This window comes from Eublepharis macularius, chromosome 2 (assembly GCF_028583425.1).
Source record: "Eublepharis macularius isolate TG4126 chromosome 2, MPM_Emac_v1.0, whole genome shotgun sequence".
Lineage (NCBI taxonomy): Eukaryota > Metazoa > Chordata > Lepidosauria > Squamata > Eublepharidae > Eublepharis > Eublepharis macularius.
The window spans coordinates 32488821-32516682 of record NC_072791.1 but is presented as its reverse complement, the minus strand read 5'-3'; the positions used below and the strand labels follow the sequence as shown (position 1 = coordinate 32516682).

General features: G+C 40.7%; 1 protein-coding gene across 1 annotated transcript in view; it reads right to left on the bottom strand.

Annotated features, from left to right (window-relative positions):
- Positions 1–1699: 1699 nt before the first annotated feature.
- Positions 1700–27862, bottom strand: part of TRIP11 (thyroid hormone receptor interactor 11) — a 51990-nt gene continuing 25827 nt past the window's right edge. Inside the window, exons 11-20 of the mRNA XM_054971694.1 lie at positions 27560–27700; positions 27276–27469; positions 24452–24615; positions 23953–24056; positions 22861–22960; positions 11182–11263; positions 9457–9571; positions 8241–8366; positions 7406–7550; positions 1700–4021 (exon numbers count right to left, since the gene is read on the bottom strand). Coding sequence (XP_054827669.1) covers positions 3801–4021; positions 7406–7550; positions 8241–8366; positions 9457–9571; positions 11182–11263; positions 22861–22960; positions 23953–24056; positions 24452–24615; positions 27276–27469; positions 27560–27700 — 1392 coding nt within the window. The 3' untranslated portion in view covers positions 1700–3800. The remainder of the gene's footprint in view (positions 4022–7405; positions 7551–8240; positions 8367–9456; positions 9572–11181; positions 11264–22860; positions 22961–23952; positions 24057–24451; positions 24616–27275; positions 27470–27559; positions 27701–27862) is intronic.

The window sequence follows — 27862 nt, the reverse complement described above, 5'->3', positions numbered from 1 at the left end:
TTTAGAGCAAATCTCTAGTCCCAGGGTATCTACTGCTTGGGTGTTGCACAAGGTGGCACAGCCCAGAACAAGTTCTAGTAAAAACGTAAGGCCTAGTGGATCAGACCAATGGTCCATCTAGATCAGCATTCTATCTCACTAAGTGTCCAACCAGTTACTATAGAGAGTTAACAACTGGGCACAGAGGTTGAAGCCTTACTCTGAAATTGCCTCCTGGGATTTGTATTCAGAAATTTACTGCCTTTTAATGTGGAGGTTCCCTTTAGTCACTATAGCTAGTAGCCATTGATAGACCTGCCCTCCACGAATTTGTCCAATCCTCTGTTAAAGCTGTGGCCATCACTACATCCTCTGGCAGTGAATTTCACATCTTAATCACTCCTTGCATCCACTGTAACCCCAAGGTCTCTTTCCCTCTCAATCTCAGCAAGTTCAGACACCACGTTAGCATGTACTTGAAACTGGGATTTTTTTGTTCCTATGTGCATCATCTAACATTTGCCTATAATGAACTTCATTTGCTGCACTGTTACCCACTCGCCCTATTTGTAGAGACCCTTCTGGAGCTCTTCAGTGGGCTTTGGTTTTCACCATCCTGAATACTTTTGCATCATCTGCAAACTTGGCCACAACACTGGTTCCAGATAATTCATGAACAAATTAAATAGCACTGGCTCCAATACTGATCCTTGTGGGACCCAACTGCTCACTTCCCTCCACTGTAAAAACTGTCTGTTTATTCCTGCACTTTGCTTCCTGTCTTTTAACCAATTTTTAATCCCTAAGAGGATCTTTCCTCTCATTTCTTGGCTGTATTGTTACCTCATTACCTCATTTATTTAGCATATGTTTAGGGTGGCTTTCCACCTGAAGGTTTTCATGCATTTCCATTAAAAGAAACAAGATGGCTACTAAGTGATCTGGATGGAAATCCTATGGCACTTCTCTTTTCAATGATTGTTCAGACTCTCACTGAAGTTTTTCCTTCATTTTAACCTTTATACTGATTTAACGTTTTGGTAGTTTTCAGGTAAACACAGGGCAATCCTACAGATGCACAAGTAGGCATTCATATTATCTTCTCTTTTCCTCAGAAGCTTCTTTCAAATCCTGAAAGCTGAGGGGCATGAACAAAGTACCATTCGGCACAGATAGGGTGGGAGATTGCAGTGAGGAGAAGGAAATCAGACAGAATTGCTACCCCTCAATCTTGTGTGATACATTCCAAGTCAAGAGATTTTACCACCAACAGTACTGTTGGTGAAAGGGGAACAAAATCAGAATTCTATACTAAAATCAAGTGAATTTTGATACCTGAACAAATTATGCAGAGTTCCATTCTTTGTCATGAATAAATTTATTCTGCTTCTGCTGTTCAAGAAAAGAAGCTCCACACATTTCTCACTATAAAACTTACCTGGAGGTAAAAGGTGTAAAATATACTTTTTTTAAAAAAAGTAAAAACTGGTATTCTCATGACACTGAACTCTAACTGAATGTACTTCCCCTGAAATATATACAGTCTTGGCAGTAAGAACTTATTCACAAAAGCAGAATGCACTGAACTGTGGCCTGCTCTGTTCCTTGAGGAGCATCTCCAAGCACTTCTGCTTACATTAATTTGTTAGTATCACTGGTAACAAGCAGTGAGACTAACAAATGAAATATAATGTATGCCATAGAATGCTCACACACAAAATGTAGTTTAAGTTTTCTTTATAGTCTATTGGAAAAAAAAACAAGTTGGTTTTCAAAGAAAACATTTCAAGTGGTCTATAATGGAAGCATTAAAACATGTGATGAAACAAAGTTTTCAAATTTAGTTTTTGCTTATCATTCATACTAGGGCACAAAACAGCATGCTTATTGAATTCCAGAAACTGGGGTTCTTTTTTTTTAAAAAAAAATACATGAATTTGCTAAAGAATCCATTGTGGGAATTAACATTTAATAAACTGGTATTAAATTTCAAAACAATAACCTATGCTATGTGTTTATTTTGAACAGACCATCCCAATCTACAAAAAAAGTGAAACCGTGAATGGAATTGGAACATGAAAAAGGTGAAAATATAGCACTTCACTGTTAAATAGAGCCTCTTCAAATCTTACCAGAGATTCGTTTAGAAGCATTCCGAGTCTTTACCAATATATAAATAAAAACAAAATGCTCCTTGAATGCATTAACTTGGCAGCTCTTGGCCAACTACATAGCCATGATTCACTCTATAGTAATTCAATTCAATTGCAGAGGAAGAGGAAGAAAGGCTGCAAGTTCTAATATAGAACTTATACAACGTGACCTTAATACTAATTACACAAACAGCAGCGTAAAACTTCAAAGATTTAGAAAAAAGGACACTTTAGAGAGATGCTGGGGCTCAAAACTATTCATCCAAGGAGGCAAGTGCTCCTTCCAGTATGTGTGTGTCAATTGTACAATGTGTGGCAAAATTTACAGAATTCTGCTGGCTGCTATTTACACATTTGGAATAAAGCATCTACTTAACCGGAGCAAAGCTCTATACATATGTTCATACTTTATACCTCCATTAAAATCTATGTGTCTCTCTTAAATATACATCTTGAATGAATGCAATACAACATATTTCAAACACACAGTATAAATATACATATGGTTTCCTACCAGTGGCCATTTACCAAAGTGTGGGTACGTGGAAATTTGAAAAATGTTTATGAACTCCATAGTGCTGGCAGGTCTGATATTTTCATCCTTATGAGTAACAACTTGAGACAGGAAAAGTCAACAGAGACATTGTACTAACATAGAAAGCCATGTACTAACATAAACTTGCACATACACAAAAGAGTTGCAGCTAACATTTTTTCATGGGACTTCAAAAAAAGCATCTTCCACAGACACGAGTTGTCAACAGAGCTAGAGAGGAGCATGTGTACATGAGCGCAATATGGACTTCCCACTGCATCTGCCCCTTATAAGCAGACTGGCTAACGCAGACTATTTTCTGGTCACCAGGAGACAATGTTGTTGTGAGCCTACTGCATTTATTGCCCCTAGAAAACAGACTTGGTCAACTGATACCATTCATGTGGAGCATAATACTTTTACAGCTCCCTACTTCTAAGCTCCATGTCTGCACAATTCAAGCCAAAAAGATGCCAGAAAAGTAGGTAAGCATTTCTAGCTCAGCACTACATCGGATAATACTACATTCAGTGGGTTCAGAACTTATGTTCCTCAAGCTCACCCAGCAGTCATAGCAGATACATACTTTCCCACCATTCTACACTCCAAAAAGAGGTGAACTACGGCAGCTGAAGCTAGACTTGTATGGACAAAATGTGGTCTGCATGTTACCTCTCCCTGTTGCACAAGATCCCTCGTGTGCCAACAGCCGTTTCTGGAGAACTTGTGCCAACGATATAAAAATACATCCTAGAATAATATTCCATTTATATTCTGACTTGCAGCTTTTCAGACGCTTCTCTTGCAGTTCTACATGGGTAGAACACCTTGATTTGTTAAAAAGCTGGTGTTAATTCTTATAATTTTTCATGTAGATCACCTTTTCCCTTGCTTAGAAGTTAACTCAGCCTACTCATACAACAAGAATGACTATTCTTGCTGTAGCCAACATACTCAAAAGCATTTCATTAGTTCATAATTGTATTTTTAAAGGGAAAAAAATGTTAAAAGCAACTGAAACCATCAACACAACTTTTTACAAAAGGCCTCTTTACGGTATATTATATGAATGCAACGGTTTTCTCTCTCTCCTTAAAGTGCTGTTATCATTGTCATCACCAACTCAGAAGTGTCTATTGCTTTAATAGGTCTTTTAGTACTGCACCAGCACTAGCGTCAGGTGCTACTGGCAAAGGCGTGAAAGTGGGCAAAGCATCAGAAATAGGTTTCATAAGCAGGTGCCCAGATCCACTGGTTCCGAGATTGGCTGGGGAGATGAGAGGGACAGCTGCTGAGCGAGGAGCAAGGAATGGGTTTGCATCTGGTCTCTTGGTGGTTCCCGGACCTGTTGGATCTGACAGAAAAATGCAGTACAGTTAAATATTTTATATCAGTTTGGGTTTGCCCCTCCAAAAAACACACTTTTAAGCATGCTTACTCCACAAAAACGATTTCAATAATTTAGTTAGAAACAGATTTGATCCAAATGTCCCTTTCCAACCATGGAAGTCAACTTCTGCTTGATGGGGGAGCAGTTTCTGCTGATTTCCCCTGGCCCTTGAAAGCAGCATTGGGGCAGGGGCGAAGGAGGTCAGAAAAGATCCACAAGTGGAGATCCACATACAGCTCCTGTAGCATAATAGTTAAGTGGTTGAGCTACGAATCAGCACTTTGTTGGTTCAAGTCCCATTACTGCCATGAACTCACTCAGTAGGTGGCCTTGGGTAAGCCACTCCTCTCAGCCCCAACTCCCAGCTGGATTGTGGGGATAATAACAACGCCGACTTTGTTCACTGCTCTGAGTGGACACTAATCTGTTAAGATGGGTGGTATATAAATGCAGTTATTATTTTATCATTTGGATCAAAGCCTGAATCCTTAAGGAGTGTTTTAGCCTTTGAATAACAGCAATACTGAAATTCAACCATTTCTAAGGCTACAACAATGACTGTACATTTAGCAATGTGTAGTCAGCATTTTCTTGACAGTAACAGTGAATTCAGAGACATTTTACAGACAAGTGATGACATAACAAGATTTCATTTCCGCTACTATTCTATGTTTATGCTATTCTTACAAACGTTGCCCCCATGTGGTTAAACAGAACCAAAGAAAATTATGTGACCGTGCAAAAAACACAAGGGAATATCTCCTGTGCGACTTCTCCACTATCTCCCCCCCCCCCCTTCAGCCCAAAATGTTCCTGAAAAGCTGCTTGGGAGAAGCAGGGGACCCCAGGAACTGCATGAGGGGGGAGTGGAAGTCTGCCATGGGAGAGGGGGGTGAGAACTGTGTCAGCCCCACCCCACCCTTGGTGTGATAAGAAATGAGCTAGAAGATCCACCTCCTTGTCCTCTGCTGTCCAGTCCAGTTCCAAACCCTTAGCAAAAGAACATAAACTGAAATGGTATAGAGACAGGGCACAAGGGGTACGCTGAAGTGTGTGTAGAACTATCTTAAAACACCTGATTTTTACAAAATAGCACTCATGGAAAATTCAACATATAACTATGTAGACAGTCAATAAGCACTGTATCTTAAAATGTCTAATCTCCCCACCACCTAGGATACAAACAGATTCCATACAATGTAGTTTGAACTCATGTTTATTTTCCTGTAAGTTGGGAATGCTAGTAAGTGATGCTTCTTGCAATTTACAATGTAACCTTCTCAAAGCAAAGAGCTTTATTGCACTGTGCTCTTGTTATCCCTCGGACTCAGTGTCTCCATCTAGCATTAGCCAAGCTATACCAAGGGTATAAATAAAAAGTGTGCTTTATCTTTAAGGGTAATTAGTGGCAGCAGAAAACAAGGTAATGGTAATATATAGAAATATATAAGGCCCTATTCCCTTCATAAGGGCAGTGTGGTTTATGGATGGGAGGAGTAAAATTCAAGAGAGAAACTCCCCCCACCCACCCCGTGCACCTCAATTGCCACAAGCATCCCATGTCTTGTAGTAATTACAAACCAGATAATCTGCACTTCAAGCATTCCCTCTCCCCATCCTCTCTCTTCCCCCAAATTCACACAATTAGTGGTGGGGGGTTGGCAAAAAATGAATCACCAGACCTGTGACAAGATGCTGCACCCAAGTTTTACCGCATGGAGGAAAACCTCCATATGACTGCATTTCTACCGTATTATGTGGGACCCAAGTCTTTTAAAAGATTTGCTTTACAAGCATGTGGAAAAAGCGTAGGCCTTTTTCAGAAGAACTATTAAAGTGAGATTCAGGAGTTAAGCTACATAACGGAGTCACAAATGAAAGATTTATTTACTGAGGGTGACCTGAGAACTATGCATTTATGTCTGTTAACCAATTCTATAAGACTGATTCCAGATAACCTAGTCTTAATATCCAAAAAGTTAAATACCAAAACAATTGAGGGATACAGAATATGTGTCTGGTTCCACAGGCATCAATCCAGTTCCTGAACGGACAAAGCACCTCAGAACTTTTTGTCCAGACAAGAAAACTGGGTGATTGCCAAACAAAATAGGGCACTTACACTATAATACCACAAGCGACACAAGGACAAAGGCATATAAATCATAAATTTATTGGAAATGTAAACTTTCAAAAGATAAGTTTTCAGACTGGAAACTCTCCAGCTTTACATTACCATGAAACACTAAGTTTAAACTTCAAGCCAAAATTTCACAGTTGTTAAAAAGCACTGTGATAAGCAACATTCTGCAAGGAGAGGTGGAACCTCTTTTTATAGTCCCTATTTAAGCCATCAACATTGTACAAAATTTTTATGCTGCCTCAAATTGAGTACCTGGGAAATGCAAGCTCTTGGGCTCACTGCAGAAGTGGTACAGAAATTTTTAGGTTATAGTTGCAGCCACTGACTGATTATCATGAGATAATCACAAGCACTGTCCTGTAATATCAGACTAATGACATGCAAAAACATGGGGTCGGATCCTATCAGCTTCTCTGCTGATGCCAGAGGGCAGATGGGTGATCTCGCTCAATTCCCTTCCTAACTGTACCCTTATCCAGTGTGGCTTTTCAAGGGTCAAATGGACTCATTTCCTCCATCAGGAGACAATAGTGATCTAACCAGCATTCTACTGTAATTGAGCATGGAATACCACAACGCTGATAATGTTTTAACATTGTATTACTAATTTCCCTTCCATTGTGCAAAAGCCTAAATAACAACAGCCTTGGAAATTCAGTTGGCACAAGTTCAGTACAAAATGCCATGCCCCGGAGGACACTTCCGTCAGGGGATAAACAACTATTGGTGGTCCCTGGCCCTAGGGAGGCCCGCCTGGCCTCGACCAGAGCCGGTGCCTTTTTGGTCCTGGCTCCAACTTGGTGGAATTCTCTGTCTAATGAGACCAGGGCCCAGCAGGATTTACTATCCTTGCGCTGGGCCTGTAAGACAGAGCTGTTCTGCCAGGTGTATGGTTGAGGCTAGGCTAGGCTGCCACCGGCCTAAATAGAGGAGGAGAAGGGAAGACCGGATCCTGCCCTCCTAGAGTTCTTGAGTGGCAGTTCTAAGTGGCAGATTGATTGCCTCCAATTAGCTGATTGATGCTATCTTGTACATTTTACAATTTATATTGTATTGCTGTGCTGTTGTTGTTTTTAAACTGTTTTAAGGTGTAGGTTTTATTATAAATGTTTTTACTTGACGTAATCCACCCTGAGCCTGCCTGTACAGGGAGGACGGAATGAAAGTAATAAATAAATAAATAATACAAAAATGAAAGCTTTTACCTGCGATGCTGCCGGGGCAATTAGTGCTGGGCTTGCCGATTCCTGTTGCTCCTAACGGCTTCATGTCATGCACAGAAAGCGTTGGTGGAGGAAGAGTTGGACGTGATTCTGTTTCAAGGAACTTCACAAATAATTCTGAGAAAGACTGCAAAAAAAGTGCACCAATTAAATCAGTGCAAACAACAGCTTTGGACACAAGAAATGTCCTTGACTCATGATAATTCCAGATGGCACAGAACAATTCAACTGTTTAATTCATTTGACACAGACACCAAGTTCAACAATCTTGCAGCTAAAGAAACACAGCTTTTGACAGATTTGAGACTTACATACAAAGAGCATTTTTTGGCTTTATCAGAAAATGTCGTGTGTGATTTTAGAGAGCTAGTGGTGCAAACCTAGGTATGAGCTGATACTTTCTACTATATGTGTAAGAATAGAGATCTCCATTATTAGCTTAATGAATAAAAAAAGAAATTATGAAGACAACCATTCATTAAGAAAAATTTTTTAAATCCCTATGCTCCACAATTCCAGGAAGAAACACACATGAACTGGAAACATTATGAGACTTATTAATATATTCTTACATTTATTATGTATTCTTACGTAGTTGGGCAGCTTACACTGTAAGCTACCTTGAGTTCTATAACATAAAAAGGTGGCTAATAAATGTCTTGATTGACTGGAAAGAAAGGAATAAGTAGAACAAAAATGAAAAGCCATGAATATTCGTGCATAAGCCCCCATTCAGGAGTGACCATCTGAGTTCAGCACTTAAAATATACCGTTATAACATTTTCCATTCAGATAACAAGGGACGTTAAGTACTTACACTGTTAAAAATTGATTGATGGGTTGGTCGCAGAGGTGTACTGGGAACACTCTTTGATCCCATGGTTCCTCCTCCAAACCATCCAGTCATCCATCGTGTAACACCTTTTTGGTCTTCTAACACTAACTAGGGAGTAATTTAGAAAAGAACAGATTACAATCTACTCCTGCCTCTCTGTTTCAAATAGAATCCTTGCATCAATTTTATTAATGAACAATGCTTGCTTATACAATTTAGGCAGTGTAAAGTTCAGCCAAGCTCCCCCTCCCCCAACTACATGCACTGGTAAAATTATCTTCAGACAGTCCATAATGAATAAATCAGTGAGCATTTAGCCTACATAATAAATAGCAATTGAGGTGGGTTTGCCTAGAATATCTACTAAAAAAGTGCCATGGGTTTTATAATAATAAAAGCTCACAATGGTTCTAAAATGGCACTTATTCTTAGAAGTGGGCACACTGAAAAAAAAAATACCGATCAAGCTGATTGTGGATCGGCGCCGGCAACGATCCCGAATTAACGATCCACACCGATCATCTCCAGTTTCCGATCCGTGGATTGTGGATCGTGGAGGCAAAAGTGGAGGGGCGCCCCGCTGTTCCCAGCGATACAGGAACGGTGGCTGATGCCGGCGGCATCTGTGTTTGTGTTTGGCCGTCAGAGCTGCCTATCAGGGTTTGCAAGGATGAGATTGGAGTGCCCGTGGCTACAGAACACCCCCTTCCCCCTCCCTCCCTTGGGTGTCTTCTCCCAGCTGGTGACTGCTTTGCTGCTCCGTGGTTGGAAGGAAGCCCTGCTGATCAAGGAAAGCTGGGCTTCAATTCAGGTTTCCAGGGCGACAGAAGGAGGGCAAACACAGCTCAGGCATTCCCCTGGCTCCGTTGCCAGGGGAATAGATTGCTGGCGCCTGAGTGTCTGGCTTCCCGATCCGAGCACAATCGCCCCGATCAAGCCCCGATCCAGCCCCCCTCTCGACCGCTGGATCGTTGGCCGTGCCTGAGCACGTGCCTAGCCCGTGCCGGGTCCCGATCGTGCGATCGCCATTATCGTGGGGGGTTTCCGATCGTAATGCGGATCGTGCCCATCTCTACTTATTCTACCTGAAAATAACTGAGGGCCAACAACTGCCTGTCCGTGTCTCAAGGCAAACGAGCAGAATAAAACATGTGAGTTTACTGACATTACAAAAGAGGGAGAAAAATGTCAGAATTACCTGTTCTAGTTCATCCTTCTTTATTCCTAAGATACTTCCCATTAGCCTTAATACTTCGTGACGCTTATTCTTCGGAGTATGAAAATGCCCAATGAAAAGATTTCTCATCAAGACCCTACAGAAAAGGAACAGGAGCATTCAAACATCCATGACTAAAGACAAAAAGAAGGGAATGAAACCTCTTGACATTAGAGAAGGTGCCTGCAGTGCAGAATCTCTCCGTGACTCCCCCGCAGTCCTCTGTGACCCCCAAAAGAAATTCTGGGAGTTACAGGACCTCCCAGACAAAGAAACATTGGGAAGTGAAACAGGGAAACTAGGAAAAGTCACCCCTCTCTTGCTCTTGCACCATTCATCACTGTTGATGCTAGAGCAAAGTATGGTCAATTTTGCCCAATTTCAGCTTTTTGTCCATGTGGATCCTACAACCTCTGCCAACGTCTTTTCATAGGTTGCAGGGGCTGCTGGAAGAAGCGGAAGATGGGAAATGACGTGCCACCTTAAGTGCCATCTCTTCATGCCCACAGAGGACTCAGCCTTTTTCAGTTTTTCCATACTGTTTTCTTCTAAAAGAAAGGAGTACAAATCATTGGGGGGCATCCAGTGAATGCCTCGGTGGCAGCTGGGCTCTCCTCTAGCAGAAGAATCGTTCCGCTGACAGAGAGGGGCTTCTGAAGCCAGTGGAATGATCCTTTCACCAGAGGAAAGCTCTACCATCACTGGAATGGAATCGCTGGAAACAATCTACAGCTTCATTATAAACATTTTTGCATTAAAGATTACAGCTGGGAGGACTCTGGAAGTTATCCTGACATTTATCAGTAGTGATGGACGAAGATGAAATGCTTTTCCTAAACTGTGTCATGCCAAAACACAAATCCAGCACAGTAACTCCTTCCATTTCTGCTCTTCATTTATGCCACACTATAATCTGTGCAATGCAGGGTTATCTGTTCAGTGGAAGAGGAACTGATGTGTGCGGAAACCTCGGCCTTATGGCACAAGGTGATCACTGGGCTTCTTCTGAGACTCTGCTGATGTTGCAATGGTGCCAAAGAAGGGAAACACTGTGGTGAAGCACAGATCGCACATATTTAACTGAAATGAACCACTTGATGAACAGTTTATTATAAAAGGCAAGCATTAGAAAGAATCTTGCCGAAACATTAAATCTGCATGTTCTTACTTCTACTTTGCACATTCTGAATTCTACTCAGAATAATAAAGAGTCCAGTAGCACCTTTAAGACTAATTAACCTTAATGTAGCATCAGCTTTTGAGAACCACAGCTCTCTTCGTCAGATGCATCTGATGAAGAGACCTGTGGTTCTTGAAAGCTTATGCTACAATAAAGTTGGTTAATCTTAAAGGTGCTAATGGAGTCTTTACTATTTTGCAACTACAGACTTACACGGCTAACTCCTCTGGATCTACTAGGAATAATCAGCCAGGGATTTTTCTTGCACAGGGTCTTCTGAAATAAACAATAGTTTTCTGAGAATGCAATGCAGCATGCACTAGTGAGGTCCTTGGCCCTCGGAAGCAGCTTTTTGTGTTGTGAGGACTGCGGGGGAGATAGGAAAGATTTGCTTTAGGAAGGGAGTACCACTTCCTGCTCTTTGAATCCAACCTTAGCATTTAGATGATTACTGGCCCTATTTGTATTCTATTGATAATACATGCCAAGTTTGATAATTTACATGCCAAGTTTAAAAACAAACTCACTTGTCTACTTTTCCTTCTGTGCTGTTTATAAGGTTCATTAGCTTGTTTTGCGCATCTTCTAACATTTCTTGTTTGATTTCACCTACAGAAGTAAATCACATTTTATTGTAGGAACTCAAGTAGACAATGTGCAAAGCAGAAATAGGTACCCTCAAAATGCACGCCCCATTGAAAGACTTGGGCGGAAGCATCTGTGGTGCAGATACAGGCTCAGCTGCATCTTTAACTGCCGTAGTGGATAAACATGAACAAAACCAAACTCCCCAGTCCTGATTTCCCATGCAAAAGTCAGGACAGAATTTGAGATTATATAATTAATAATGCACTATTAACCCACACGAACTCACAAAGCAGCTTCCAATGTAATCAAGAATAATGAACACAAAATAAAAAAAACAATGGGCTGAGTCAAATGACCCACAAGAGATGCTGCCTCCTCCCTCCTAAAACATCTCATTAAATGCTGCGCCCAGAAACAGTGCTGGGAGTAATGGGGGAGTCTGCAATGAGGAGGAGGAAACTGGAGGGAAAATCCCTCTCCAAACACTCTTATGTCAGCGGAAAACAACCATAGGGTCCAACACAACGAGAAAGACAAAGAGCAGCAAAGCATAAAGGAAAACCTACCATTAAAATCAAAACATTGTAACAGTGAACATCAAACATCCAATAAAAAAGTAGGGAAAATATCCAGAAGCCTGGGTAAGAAGGAACATCTTTGCCTAGTATCTAAAACCTGAGAAGGCACCCAGTGAATCTTTGTCAGAAGGAGGTTCTACCAGCAGACTGCCGTCACTAAGAAGGGCTTCTCCCTAGTGGCCACCCATCTTACTTCAGAAGTTGTTTGGGGCAGAGGAGAAAAAAGGGCAAATGGAGATGTCGCAGCTCCAAAGGCCTTAGCTGCCTGACAAGGATATACAGAAGATTAGAGTACAAGTAGTTCCCAAGCTTTTGCTGTTACAACAATGCCAAGAAAAGAGTTAACATTTACCCATTTGGAGTCTGAAGCACTCTTTCCAAAGCTCTACCCAGTGAAAAAATTGTAAATTGGCACAAATGCAGCACTCAGTTTGCAATGGCCCATCAGAGTTGCTTCCGAGAAGGATGATGCATGTGGAAAAAGCTTTACCTACAGTTAATACCTTTCAATTTCTGTTAACATACCCATCACATTTCCCTAACACAGAGCACAAAGCTGGCCAAAAAGCAGACAGCAGGATATAAATCCTCCATACTAGGCTTGGGAAGTCATTCAGCTGTAGTTAAATTAGATAAATCTGAGAACACAATGCTATGATTCATGAACACCTTGGGTGGATTCAGACTGCTTGTCAACTTCAGCAAACAGTAAAAATAAGCATAAACATCTTTTACTATGCTTGATATGGATCACTCACAGGTCACAAAAGTAGCCACAACAGGCCTTCAATGTGCAGAAGAGGGATTTTCAGAATTATTTTTCAGGGCTAGCAGACGAAAGAAATCTTTTCCCCATATTCAGCTCTTCCTGATGAACTGGACTGCTGGCAACCAGTCTGATCAAAACAAGCTGTGATGATTCGGACTGTGCATCTGCAAAACCTATGCCAACAGCCTCCTTGACAGAAGGTATTTGTTTTTGTTTTTACACTTGGAATTACGACTTTAAAATGGCCACTGTTATAAAACAGGTCACTCTTTTGAAAGGCACATGTGGGGCAATCCAAAGAGCACAATCTTTGCTCTACACAAGGCCAAACACTGACCCCGTATAATGATTTGACCCTGATTCTCAAAAGCCAGTCCAAGCACAGGTTTTGTGACATTTCTTAAAGATGCTCTTGTGCTTAATAGACTTGCCAAGGCAAAGAAATTCTGACGTTAGGGCTAGCCTCTCACAAATTCCTTCTTGAGAGCCAGTGTGGGGTAGCGATTACAGTGTCCTACTAGGAGGTGGAGATGCGCGTCTGAATCCTCACTCTGCCATGGAAGCCCACTGGGTGACTTTGGGCCAGTCACACACACACAGCCTAACCTGCCTCAAAGGGTTGTTGTGAGAATGGAATGGAGACAAGGAGAGCAATGTAAGCCAATGTGTGTCCCCGCTGGGGAGAAAGAAACGGTATAAATTAAGTAACCCCCCCCCACACACACACAATGCCTCTCTAAATATCTTTATTATCCACAAGGCATGCTGGATGGGTACAGACAATTCGTAAGGTTCAAGAAAAACATCAGATTAGGCTTCCTGGTTAAATTCTTTATTTCATCTGTGGTCACCATACTATGCCAAGTGATTTCATCTACCAAGTAGACAGCACACTTATCATAGCGAAGAGAATCTGCTGTCACACTTTGAGTAGAAAGACCCAGGGATTCATAGAGAGAGGAAGCACTTTCAAAGGTGATCTCATATGGATAAGCCCAGGATATCTGCACTGTTTGCTTCGGAGAAGGCAAGTATCTGGAAAGGCCCATAGGAAACTGTCAGACTTAGGACGAATGCTACCTGAACAGTCTCTAATTCGTGTTTAGTTAAACAGAGTTGATATCCTTCTCCAAGCAGACATTGATATGCCTAAATTAATAAACGTTTCCTCAGGAGGCTATGACTTTTATTGAATTGCTCCTATACTACTATTAGCCATTTAAGTATAAAATATGTATTTGGTCCGATTTCAAGTTAATCAGATTATGGGCTTTCACACACAGCCCTGTTGAGAAGACGATATGCGTGACAGGGTGGGCAGTGAGTCATACGTGAACCGGATCTGTGATGTCACAGCAGCAAAACTCCAATCCACAGAAGATCAAATACGCAAGACTGCGATTTGTTTTTACCTACTTTGCAATCCTTCACAAATATATTAGCCACATGGGACTTTTTAAGAGCCATGACTCCTTGCCATTCTCAGAAGAAATGAAAGAAAGTCTTCTGTGTTGCCCTACTGGATACCTGTGCATACCCTTTTGAGAAACTATTCCCAGTTTTGGGAATATACAACATAAATGAGAATAAATGCAGAAAAAAATCTACTTTTCAAATTACCTGAAAGTTTCCATGCTAAAAATAAGAATGCGTGTGTTGGTTTTAACTATACTTGGTGAACCGCACCCTTTTTTAAATAATCAAAAATGCTTCAACAGCCATAATTTGCATGTATGGGTTGAGATTTGTCATTTGACAAAATAAAGATTTAAACACTGACATCCACTTGGCAGTCCATCTCCTTTATACAAGAACATAAGGAGATGATGCTTTTAAACAGACAGTATATACAAATATGTAATAAATATTAAGGCCACCCTTATCCAGTTTTAAGAAAATCATACCAAAACAGTTCATTTAATCTCCGTATAAGTAAATACAATTGTAAATAAAAAAGCACAGTGCTTTTAAATATCAGCTTGATTATAGTTACATTATTTTCATGAACACATCAGATTCAATTTGGTATTACACATCATTAATTACAATGCAGAATGCTATTTAGTTGCGCAATCAACAGACACACCGTTCCAACATAAAATGAAAGGAAATCTTTATTTTGTCACAAAATTCTCTTTTGAAAAGGCTGTAAAGCTTTACTTAATGGGTATAAAAAGGGCATGACAGAGCCAAATGTACACACAGCCTTCGGTAGACCAGACATTTACAATATTCTCCAGCAATCTGTCAACCATTTATGGACATTCATAAACGTGCATCTGGTATGTTTTCCCATTAATATCACTCTTTCTGCCAAAAAAAAACCCACCCTCAAACCCTTCAGCAGTTTTGAGCCAACAAATCTATGTCTGGGAATGTATCTGGCTTGCTTTCAACAGGACATTATATGTTTTCTTGTGTAAACAGCCTCTTTTGAACAGTCTCTTTTTTTAAAAACCAGCTGAAAGGCTATCAAGTCTGGTGGGTGGAGAAAGGCAGCAAAGAACCAGCCCATTTCCACTGCCATACTCATCCCTCTCATGCACACAGTGCCCATGAAAAGAAGCAGCCTGACCCCTTCTCCACTCTCTCTACAGTAGCAATGGCTTTAGCAATGGCTCACCACCACCAGGGCAGCTGCTACAACAAAGGCAAGGCCGAAAATCAGGCCCGCTTTCCCAGATCAGGCAATTCTGTTTCTGGTGTGAAAAATGGGTTCTGCTCCCCTGGTCCCAGGCTAAAGCAGAACTTAGTTGGAGAGCTTCACGAAGAACTGAGTCAACCCCTCCTCTGCATTTTCTGACTACTTCAGCCAGTTTGGTGTAGTGGTTAAGAGCACAGGACTCTAATCTGAAGAACCAGGTTTGATTCCCCACTCCTCCACTTGAAGTCAGCTGGGTGACCTTGGGCTAGTCAGCTCTCTGGGGCTCTCTCAGCTCCGCTCACCTCACAGGGTGTTTGTTGTGGGGATAATAATAGCATACTTTGTAAACCGCTCTGAGTGGGCATTAAGTTGTCCTGAAGGGTGGTATATAAATCTATTATTATCATTATCATCATCATCATTATTATTATTAATCAAAGTCTAGCCTAGTGGTCCCTTTTATTATAAATACTGAGAGAATACTGGGAACTGGCTACAATGTATATCATTACAAGGGTCAGCATTATGTAAAGCAGTTATAAGATAGAGCATTAAAGGAGTGCCCTTGCAGGTTTTATGTTTCAATTAATTCATTAACAACCCAAGAGATTGTGACGCCTGCTGAGGAGCCTTGCTTCCTATTCAAACCACTTCAAATGCTGACAGCTCAAACGAATCAACCTAAATTCCTCATCAGCACAGCATGAACACAATCCCCCGCTAAATACACAGAGAATCCGCTTTGTTTATAACAAGACTATGTAAATTCGAACAAGTGACACGCCTTAATTGAAATAGAGCCATTCAAAAAGTAACATGGAACAAGATCGTGTGGCGCACCAACGCTAGGCCTGCAGAAGACAGTGTTTTTATGGCATTACCCCCACTGTAGCAGCAAAAACCAGACTACAAACACAAACACACAGCTGGAATTCAGGTCAATGTTTAGAAGACCAAGTAGTAAACATTACAGAGTGTCATAGCATAGGCTGTTGATCTTATTGCTGCCAAATTTCTCTGCATACCCACAGTTCCCTCACTATCCCCAAACACAATTTTCCTGTCTGGTGATCAAGCTGGCTGTAGGAGTCAACTAAAGTTCTTTTGGCCTCCTTCCTTAAGAAAATCCTCGGCATTTTCTTTAAAGCGTTTTTAACATTTTATGTGGCTTTATGCTACCTCAAAGCACAAAGAAATAGCATCCACCCTCTTTGAAAATCAGAGAAAGCTAGCACAGTGAAGGGTTAGAGTATCAGACTAGGATCTGGGAGACCCAAGTTCAAAACCCTGCTCTACCACGGAAGCACGCTGGATCACCTTGGGCTAGACATCCCTCTCTCAGCCTAACCTACCTCACAGGGTTGTTATGAGGATAAAATAGAAGAGAGAACGATATAAGCTGGTTCAGGTCCCCACTGTGGAGAAAGGCAAATAGGTGAATAAATAACCAGCAGATGGGGCTAAGGGCCAAAATAAATTTGACACAAAACATCCACGATTCAGATCTTCCTAGGTTTTTAAAAACCTAACTAACAGACCCAGTCTGCTGCCTGAAGAATGGGGAAAGGTTGCCAGATGACACCATGCTTAACTTTTTTCTCCCATGCCTCTCAGATTGTACTTCCAAAGCTGCAATTTTTAGCTGGGCATGAGGGGGCAAGGGGAAAAGACAGGCGGTTCAGGTTCTTGCACTCATCTTTCCCCTCAACTGCAGCTTTGGAGGGACATTTTAAATTGTGGTAGAGACAAAAGAGAAGAGGGCTGAACACCTGTCACTCAGCAATCCTTCTCTGATCTGCCACAGAAGATTATGATCCTTTGAGTTCTCTCTCTTTTGGCAAGGAGTGAAGGACAGAAGCCAGGAAGACTTTGTTCCACTTTCAGACACTGGAAGCTTCAAATTTTAAAACAAATATCCAGAACACTTGTAACTGCCACCTACCCTGAGCCCTTGGGCAGGCTGAAAATTTTAAAGTATACAGTGCTGAATATACACACAGAAAAGAGAACATACAAGTGAGGAACCTGGCCTGGAGCACGGCAAAATCAAAATGGCTGACTTGGTACACCCACACAAAGGCAGAAAATAAAAGATAGTTGTAGGCAAGACAGACATATGGGGAAACAACAATCTGTTTAGCCTACTGAACATCTGGCTTAAGAATTTAGAAATGAATACTCATTTACTGATGAATATAATGGGTTAGATCCAATGTCTCCCATTTGCTAAGTTGGATCCAATCACTCTCTTCTGCCAAGTGTTTTTCTGACAAAGAAGTGGAAGAAGATAATTGGATCCTGCCCCCTTGTCAAAACCTTCTAACTCCCTATATCTTGATCTGGAAAAGTGGGTCCTCTGTCCAAAATTGGGAAGAAAAAACTTTCTATTATCTGCAGAGGTTAGACAGTCATGTGCATAATAAAATCTTGTCTCCAGCTTGAGTTTTCCAGCTTGGCCCACACTTGAGAAAACTCAAAAAGAGTCCAGTAGCACCTTTAAGACTAACCAACTTTACTGTAGCATAAGCTTTTGAGAATCACAGTTCTCTTCGTCAGATGCATCTGTCGAAGAGAACTGTGATTCTCGAAAGCTTATGCTACAGTAAAGTTGGTTAGTCTTAAAGGTGCTACTGGACTCTTTTCGAATTTGCTACTACAGATTAACACGGCTAACTCCTCTGGAACTTGAGAAAATGGAACACTTGAGAAACCATCACTTGTAGCTCTCAAAGAACAACTGATGAAAACTGAGAAATATTTGGAGGATCGCTTCACAGAAGACATGTTCGTCCTCACTACTGGAAGTGCCTGGAGCTGCTATTAGACTCCCATAGTGGCATAATGAGAATGATTCGCCATCTCCATGGACACAACTGCCCCATTCCTATAATAGCAGCACCACCTACATGTGAGCCTAGCCCACAGGTCTGAAGAGAACCAACAATCGTTGCTGCTACATGCCACTCAGAAAACTGTCTATTTTCCCTTTGAAGGTAATTCCTATCAGGTGGGATCTGGCAGGACTTAGAAGTCAATTTAGGATAACTTGGTCTCCATGATGAAAACTCCACGAGCTTTGCCAGTATGCTTGGCTTTGCTAATTTGCTTCAAAGCTGTTACAACGGCTGCTATGATAAGGCAACGTTAACGACAGGCACACCTGTGTTGCCAATATCCCCAGAACAAGAACCTTAATTATGTTTCTCTAAAATAGAAGTTCCTATTAATACACTTGGGTCACTCAGTCAAGAGACTTTTAATCAGAGATTGGCTTAGGAAAAGAAAGGATGCCTACAAAGCTTTTCCCTTATATATTTTATCGCTAGTTCCGTCACCACAGCAAAACCCATTACTCTTTCTTTCAAAATGTTTCTCCTGGCAAATCCTTCTGCTGTCTGGCCAAGTTTTATGTTAGTTAAAATAAATTACAGCAGCATTTATCAACACTTTGGAGTGCTTAATCTAAAAAAAAGAAAAAAGGGGGGGTATCCCACCTACTACAAAAAAGAGAGAGAACTGTTTTCATTTTGTCAGTTGATATACCACTAAGATGATATTGATTTGTGACCTCTTTACAGAAAAAAAGAATAAATGCAAAAGACAAATGTAAGATGTACAAAAATACAACTAAATGCTTTGTACATGACAGACTGGTTTTTCCTTACGTCAACAGTCTCTCAGACTTCATGGGAGTGCTACTCTAAGGGATCCCTAACCAGGGGGCAAGAGCAGTTATTCAAGAAGAGACAAAGGGGCTGGAGCTTGAAAGGGTAAACTGAAAAGTCCCCTATGCACTCACAGAACACATGGTGCCTTAAGTCCCAAACACTGCATAAGATAAAACACTAGTCAGCCACTATATATCACACCATCTCCCACATGCCCAAATCCCCATTGGATGCCAATGTTCTACTGCAAAAGGCACACAATCATGCATTTTCTTTAAAAAGAAGATGGTAAACAACCTCTGGCTGATAAGAGCTAACTGTGGAGATCGGATTAATTTGAGGTGGAAGAGGAGTATACATACTTCTTTGCAGGAGAGGGAAATGTCAACATTATTAAGGAAGCGTGGAGCAACCTACTCATGAAACAATCAATGATCAACACAGATGACCCTTCCAATTACAGATCCATTATTTATTTACTGTTCAAAAGGTGACTGAATGTATGGCTGAAAATCTACTTCAGAGTCATTGTTTTGGATAGTACAAGATTTCTGATCCAATGCAAGCCTATCTTCCAAACCAAGCATTAAACTGAAGCCACTTTATTAGGCCAAGTGGATAATCTCTATCTAGAGAAACATGTTGCCCAGTTGGATCTTACTGAACCTGAAAATGGATTTAAATACTGCTGAACATCAAATATCACTGAAACATAAGAGATTAGATGGGGAGTATAAAGCATTCTCTCTTATTCAGATATTCTCAGAGGGTTGTGACGCACTCTTGGAATTGTCCTGTGAAGTACCACTAGGTTAGATTTCATGATCATCTTTATTATTCTTTAATATCTATATTAAGTCACTGAGAAACACAGATTATCAAAGGATTAGGAGTAACGTTAAACCCATAGGTTTTTAATTACATTATTTATAGTCCACCTTTCTCACTGAGACTCAAAGCGAATTACATAGCGTAAGTGAATATGATCTATGGCTAGGGCATCCAATAAACAACGCAGTACATGTAGGATTGTGCAACATGCGCTGCTGAGGAAGGGTAGTGAAATTGCAACTGCTCTTTTAATGCTACCAGTTTTAATTGTCTATATTGTATGGTGCTTTAATTGGATGTTATCCACTCTGAGCCTGCTTGCAGGGAGAGCAGACTACAAATCGAATAAAGAACAACAACAACAGGGTTTGCCCTAACCTGGATAGCTCAAGCAAGCCTGATCTGGTCAGATCTCAGAAGCTAAGCACGGTCGGCCCTGATTAGTAACTGGATGGAAGACCTCCAAAGAAGACCAGTGTTGCTATGCGGAGGCAGGCAATGGCAAACTACCTCTGTTAGTCTCTTGCTTTGAGAACTCTGGCAGAGGATGCCATAAATTGGCTATGACTTGATGGCACTTGCTATGACCACCATGTTTTCGATAGCATAAAAGTCTGAGTTAACTTCAAGCAGAGACCTATGTACAGTACATTACAGTAGTCTAGTCTCAGTATTACTGTGGCATGGATCTAGGTGGCCAGATCATTCATGTCAAGGTAGGGAGCCATCTTCTGGGCTAGACTGAATTGGAAGAAGGCTTTCTTTGCAGCTGCATTCACTTCTTCAGGAGCGGTGCTGGATCCAGTTTAATCCCCAAGCTCTTAACTGAGTCTGCAAGGTCAATTGAACCCCCACTGAAAAGTGTGGAGCACAATGTCCTTCAAGATCTCTGCGTTCCCAACCAGCATCGCTTCCATAGTCAAGCAACACTTCCATCTTGTCTGTCAGTTTGTTCATTTTCAGCCATTTGATCACAGCAGTTGGGCAGCAACTCAAGGTGACATCCAATTCTAATGCTACAAATTATTTCTCCTAAAGGCTTTACATAGAGGTTGAATGACATGGGGATAAGATTGTGCCCTGTGGAGCCCCCCAAGATAATTCTCAGACTAAAGACAGTTGGTCTCCAAAAGCAATCCTTTGAATCCATTCCATGAGGAACGATTTAAACCAGTCGGAGGCACATTGCCTGAAACCTATTTCTGCCCCCAAACGCATCAACAGGACAGCATGATCTATTCTATCAAAGGCTACAGATAGATCCAGGAGGAGCAACGAAGAAGCATGACCTTTGTATTGTATTTGAAGGTATCTCGCTACATTCTTAAATTTCAAATGCAGGAGCTATGCCTAGCATCAGTAGTAAACAGAACTTGGATTAATGAACTGAATGGAATCTAGATGAGACAGACATCTTTAGGTTTCAGAAGAAAAGAAACTATCTAGAACTGAGGGATTTCTCTCTTCAGTTATCTGGCACACACTGCCCAGTAATTCTGCTCGACCAGATTTGCTCCTGGATTCTCTAAAGGCAGCTGCAGCCAAGATACTTTATCACATTAATATTTTGCGTATGCCGCAGCCTTTCCTGAAGGGAGAACTGGCAATGCCATACATGCTTTGTAACTTCTGGAATTGATCACTGCAAAGTATTCTACATGGAGTTGCCCTTGAAGAGTGTTCAGAAGCTGAAGCTAGGATCCAGCTGGCTTTTTCACAGTGCTCACACAATGTGTACAGCTTTCATCCATTAACACCACATTGGGGGCAGAAAAATATTTACTGTTAACTTTCTGCTTGTTGTTACCTACCCTTACACACACATTTGGACCAATAAATCTTTTTGTGCAGCTTCTGCCATTTTTAGCAGGTGTGGCCAACAGTTTCAGCTGTGTGTACCACATGAAACATTTGCAATGTAAGTTCATGGAATAAATAATCTCAGCTAATCAAAACCAAACAAACAGACTATTGCAGAGAATGTCTCAAAAACACAAAGCCAATGTAGCTTGAGCATTTCCACTGGGATCACACAAAATGTGAACAAAAGGTTTGCAAGGTTGTAGATGTTTCCCACCAGCACTGCCTTGAGAGTAGTGGTGGTGGGGTAGTGGTGGTGGGCAAGGAGGATGAAATCAGGTGAAATTTCCCCCTCATCCATTAGAGCAAATTCTTCTGGCTCTGATGGTAAAGAGGAAAGTGGATGCCATTTTGCCCAACTTCCTCTCCACACTGCAGCCCTCCTTCCTTGTGCCATTTTATCTATGGCCCCAGTTTGGTGTAGAAGTTAAAAGCAGCAGGACTCTAATCTGGAGAGCCGGGTTTGATTCCTCACTCCTCCGCTTGAAGCCAGCTGGGTGACCTTGGGTCAGTCACAGCCCTCAGGAGCTCTCTCAGCCCCACCCACCTCACAGGGTGTTTGTTGTGGGGATAATAATAACATACTTTGAGTGGGCATTAAATTGTCCTGAAGGGTGGTATATAAATCAAATGTTATTGTTATATTATTATCTTGCTGCCTCCAGAACCATCTTTTCAAAGGTCTTATAGGGAAGCTGGGAGAGGCAGAAAATATTTGCAACTGTGAGGAGCACCACTGCCCTTAAAGGTCACAGGAAACTCCCCCCCCCCTTTTTCCCCTTTTTTGATCAACAGATATACATGCCATTTCATAAACTGCTTTGACGGGTTCCCTCAGGTGCAGAATTGGCTTTCGGCATCGCATGGAGGGCTGCTGTTCAAGACAGACAACCAAGAAGTTGTGTAGTAGTTTGGAACCTGGCCCTGATTTCTATACCATACAATAAAACTTTTTGTGAGCTATCATTTTATTTCCGTTAGGCACTGCCGTAACTTTGATAAAGATCTTGAGATCATGTTTAAATGTGAAATACCATCTATTTAAGAAAGTGGTTTTTAATAAGCATAGCTTCATTTTAAGTACAATAAAAATGAGGCTGTCTGGGGAACTATGGACAGCGACTATTTCCTTGAAATCCAATACACAACATCCCAAGATAAAATATTTTTTTAAAAAATTCAGTCATTGTTTTACAAGTTTCTTCCACTACGTAGCACTATATCACTCAGCCCACTAGCAAAGAATCAGGGAAAACCAATTCTGTTACCTTCTCTCTTTAGTGCCTCAATTTGCTCCTCCTTGAGATCCAGCTGTTCTGTTAGCCTTGATGCAGAATCCAAGGCTGTATTTGCCTCCTCTAAGCTTTCCTGGAAAGAATGGCAAATCATTACAGCAACAGTTTGCTGTGGCGATTTCGCTATCAACAGCAAGGTAACAGTTTGTAATCTCTTCTATTGTAGTTAGAAACACCAAAACATATACAAGCCATTATGAGTCAGGCTTCATTATGAGAAAGCCTTCATAAATTAGGAAGGAAGATACTCCCTAGAATGACCAGGCATACTGCACATCTCACTCATTATACTTGTTTAAAATATTTGTACATCAGCTCCCTTTCTCCTGAGGAATATAGGATCCAACAATATAAATAAAATATTAAAAAATGAGTAAAAGCAAACAATATAAAATGTGTTATAATAACATGATTACACCAAACTAAACCCACCCTTTACTTTAGCAAGATATGACATCTTTGCCCGGGCTTAGGCTGCCCCAGAAGCTCTCAGAAATAAATCTGTTTTATAGTCTTACCAGAAAGCCATGAGGGTAGAAGCCCCCCTGCCCCAACCTCTTTGGAGAGGCTTCTTCAGAACATGGGGCAGCCACTGGAAAAATGCCTGGGATATTCATTACACAGAGGGAATGCTGACAAAAGACCTTGTCAGGAAGGATGAAGTTGCCACAGAAGACTACAAATATGTAGTCATGAAGGGCTTTACAGCTGAGCACCAGCACCTCAAATTGGATCAGGAAATAATTAGGCAACTGGTGAAAGTACCTCTGAATATGAGTAACATGGCCCCGCCAGTTAGCCCTCCCTGCCAATAACAAATGAGCTGACAAATTTTGCACCATCTGAAGTTCTGAGATAGTCTTCAAGGGCTGCCTCATGTACAGTACATTACAGTAATCTAGCCATGTTTTCTCCCGTTCTTTTTGCCATAGCCTTTCTGAAGGAATCATATAGTCTCATGTTTCCCATATCAATACCACCCATCCCATCTTTCTGTCACAGCTGTGGCTGTCAATACAAATTCAATTAAGATGCAAACTGCATTGCAGAACCATCTCAGCATACCTGCAATGAAATCACTTTCTCCTCTAGCTGCTCTGCTTTTTTCTTCCATTCTGCAGTTTGCCTTTGGTGTTTCTGTAGCTCAGCAGAATACATGGCTTTCTCTTCTAAAGATAAATTACATACACTTTGATCACTATTTAATAGATTAATTTAAAAAAACTTAACCTTGGATCCTATGAATGAGTTAAGTGTGTTCTGGGTTGTTTATGCTGTGGAAAACACTTCTTCTGCTACTAAAACTTCCATGTGTGCAAGATCAATGGTTTTCATTGGGCTCTTGAGCAAACAGAAATTTTAGCAGAAGTCTCTGCCACAACGCATACTTCCTCTATCTAGCATATATGGAACTGATTCATAGGATCCAAGCCTCAGTTATTAAAGTCAGATATTACAGAGAAACGTCTGCTTGAAAATGTATCAAAATCTGAGCACATTTCCAGAAAAACAAAAATATTCACTGCCATCTTTACATTCTATCCCACTGGACAAGTTAACTCACCTTGTTGAAACTGCTCTAGCACCATCTGCAGGTTGGCAAGGGACATTGCATACTGTTTCACCTGCTCTTGCGAAATTGTTAGTTGAAGGACAGTTTCGTCTCTGTGCTTAGTGACAAGGTTTAACTGTTCTTGCAAGGACTCCACCTGCATACTTGCCTGATGGCTTCAAATAAAACACATAAGAGTTAATCAGGTAGTTACAAAGAATTCTCATTCCTGCAATCACTGAATTTTTAGGGCCCAGTTTTCTCAATGTTTCAAACTATAAACATGAAAACAGCTGTTATATTCTTCCAGGAAGGATACTTCAAACATTTTTAATTAAGAGATATAAACACCAGTCAACATCTTGGCATAGAAAATAATCTTGCTGTTAGAAAAATAAAACAATTCTATTCTGCCAACAATTCTGATAGTATAAACAGGTATTTTACTTTTCATTGTCTTGAGACTTACACAAATAATGGGGGGGAAATGAAGTGATCTTGGAAAAGAGAATCACCAGTTTTAAGTACAAATTATTTATTTGTAAAAGGGTTTATGCACCAATTTTCCCACCATCAAACACTGGTTCAAGAAAGCTTATAAATGCAGGTGTAAGCCACACTGCATAACCATATCAAAAACAAACAAAGAGAAAAATGGCCTCACATCTCTCTCTGCCACTCTGCACTCAACTGCACAATCACTGTTTCAGTTCAGTTCAATTGTCTTTAAAAGCCTCTTTAAACAGGAAGGCCTTGCAATGCTTCCAAAGCTATGTTGATGAGGTAAATCCTCCTAACCTCTTCTAGGAGACTGTTCTAAAAAACAGATCCATGGCTGATAACAAATATGCTTGAGCTGCAGCAAATCTAATGGACTTCAGGTATGGGACAAATATGAAATCATTATTTAATAACAACATTTGATTTATATACCACCCTTCAGGACAAGTTAATGCCACACTCAGAGCAGTTTACAAAGTATGTTATGATTATCCCCACAACAATCACCCCGGGTTGGTAAATTAAATGGTGGGTTGCAAGTTACCTGAGGACCCTAACATATGTGTTAGGTCTTTTGACTGACCATGTTTCCATCAAGCACAGAAATATGGTATAAGCTTATATAAATCAAGTTATTGATTGGTAATGGCTGGAACGGATTAACTATCAAGGATTCAGTTATGAAAATTTGGCAGTTGATGAAACTACTTGAACTGACAGATTGGTACAACTGACAGATGGGAAGGCAAGATGACCTTATTTTTCTGATGAGTAGGTTCTGGGGTAAAAAATTGTGTTTGGATTTGTACAATTGTGCAACATGTTTGTAAGGGGGAGCTCTTAAGGTACTATGTATTCTGTAAGGATTACGTATAGGCTTAAAGTTTAAATTCGGTTTGGTACTGTGCGTATCAATAAAGAATTGTCAGATAGGAAGCTTCGCAATGAATATCATAAGTCTATAAAGAGATGTTAAGGATGCAAGAATACTGGACAGGAAAGGTTCTGGTGAAATGTAAGAGATAAGGAGGTAATTGCTGAATTTTATTAGTATCATCTTCTCTCACAGAGTCATATGTTTTGCATTAATTTGTATTTAGGTTGATTCATTAAAATATTTCTTATTAATTTATATTTTCCCTGACGCACTGAAATATGTATACATAATGTATTTTGTAGTTATAATGAAAAAAATGTAGATAGTGGATTGGATCCAGTACACAATTTCCGCTTGAACTTTGTTTTAATATTATAAAAATGGGAGAAATCTTTTTATACACCATGTGTTATTTTATATACTTCTGCCATGTCCCCCTTTTCTTTTTTTTTCTAGTGTGGTGTAGAGAATTGGACTAGATTTGGGAAGACCCAAGTTCAAATCCTGACTTGCCATGAAACTTACTGGGTGACATAGGGCCTACCACTCTCTCTCAGCCTAACCTAATTCACAGGGAGTCCAGTAGCACCTTTAAGACTAACCAATTTTACTGTAGCATAAGCTTTCGAGAAAGCTTATGCTACAATAAAATTGGTTAGTCTTAAAGGTGCTACTGGACTCTTTTTGATTTTGCTACTACAGACTAACACGGCTAACTCCTCTAATTCACAGGGTTATTTCAAGGATAAAATGAAGGACGGGCAAATCATGTATGGTGCCCTGAGCTCTTTGGGGGAAGGGCAGGACAAAAATATACTACATAATTATTACTGTTTTTGTTGTTTATTTAAAGTCCACCTTTCTCACTAAGATCCAAGGTGGATTACATAATGATAAATTAATTTATTCCAAACTCTACTAGACTCTCCTTGTGCGTCCTCATACTTGCACAGCAGATTGCACACAGACTTCTGGATCTCATCTTAAGTACCAAAACATTTCTTCTAACATGCATGCAGACTTTACACATCTGCATTTATACACTAACTGACAACTAGTTCCCTTGATTTTCCTACTGGTTAGGTATTAACCCAAATTGATCCTTATTTGAGATTCTTTTATGTGCGACCTTTTATTACATTTGTGTCTATTTGGTCTAAAGACAGCTGCAGTAGTGACAGTAACACTTTCTATGCATTGCTTTACTTTAAAAGAGAGAAAGCCAGAATGGAGACAAATGGCCACGAAAAAACGGAAAGTGGGACTTAATCTTCTCTGGAGTCTGTGTTACACCGATTCATTAACAGACAATAGTAGGAATGTCAAGAATGAACAAGGGAAGAGGTGTTTGTGTTTCATCACAGTTTTGGGGTGCACACCGAGGTCTGTACAAAGTCATCTTCTAGCTGATGACTGGGTTCTAAAGTAGTATTGCAGCTAAAGAAAAGCAAGGGTCACCTGGCATTTTCTACAGCAGTAGACGAGGAAAGTAGCTTTTCCTCCAAAACCTGAACTTTCTTTTTAAGCTTAGATTCTCGATCTTCGGAGGCTAAGGCTTCACGTGTGGAAGTGTCTTCCCGTTCTAAGAGGTGATTGCGCAGCCTCTCCAGTTCTTGGTTCAGACGCCGTTCCTTGTCACGTAGATGCTGCACCTGCAGGAAATGGGTAATTTGGTTTTTCGGATTTACTTGGCCTTGGCCTACCCACTCTCTCTTTTTCAGGCAGCCATTTTCAACTCGTACCTCATTCTGAAGGGCGCTGGTTTCCATTTGTTTCTGCTTGAGGGCCAACATGACTTGATCTCTCTCTTGCTGAAAAATAACAGCCTTCTCTTGCATTGACTTGGCTTCATTTAACAGCTGGTTCAGCTCCCCTGTTTTTCCCTTTCAAACAGGGAAATATGAAAGGCATTGTTTAAAAGGCTACCTTCTCTTAAGTTACGCTAAGACACTGAAAGGATCATAGTTATCATTGGTTCTAGCCAGATACGTGGCAAAATTTCCCTCAAAGTCTTTATAATTTAGAAAGAGGGAAGGAAGGAAGAA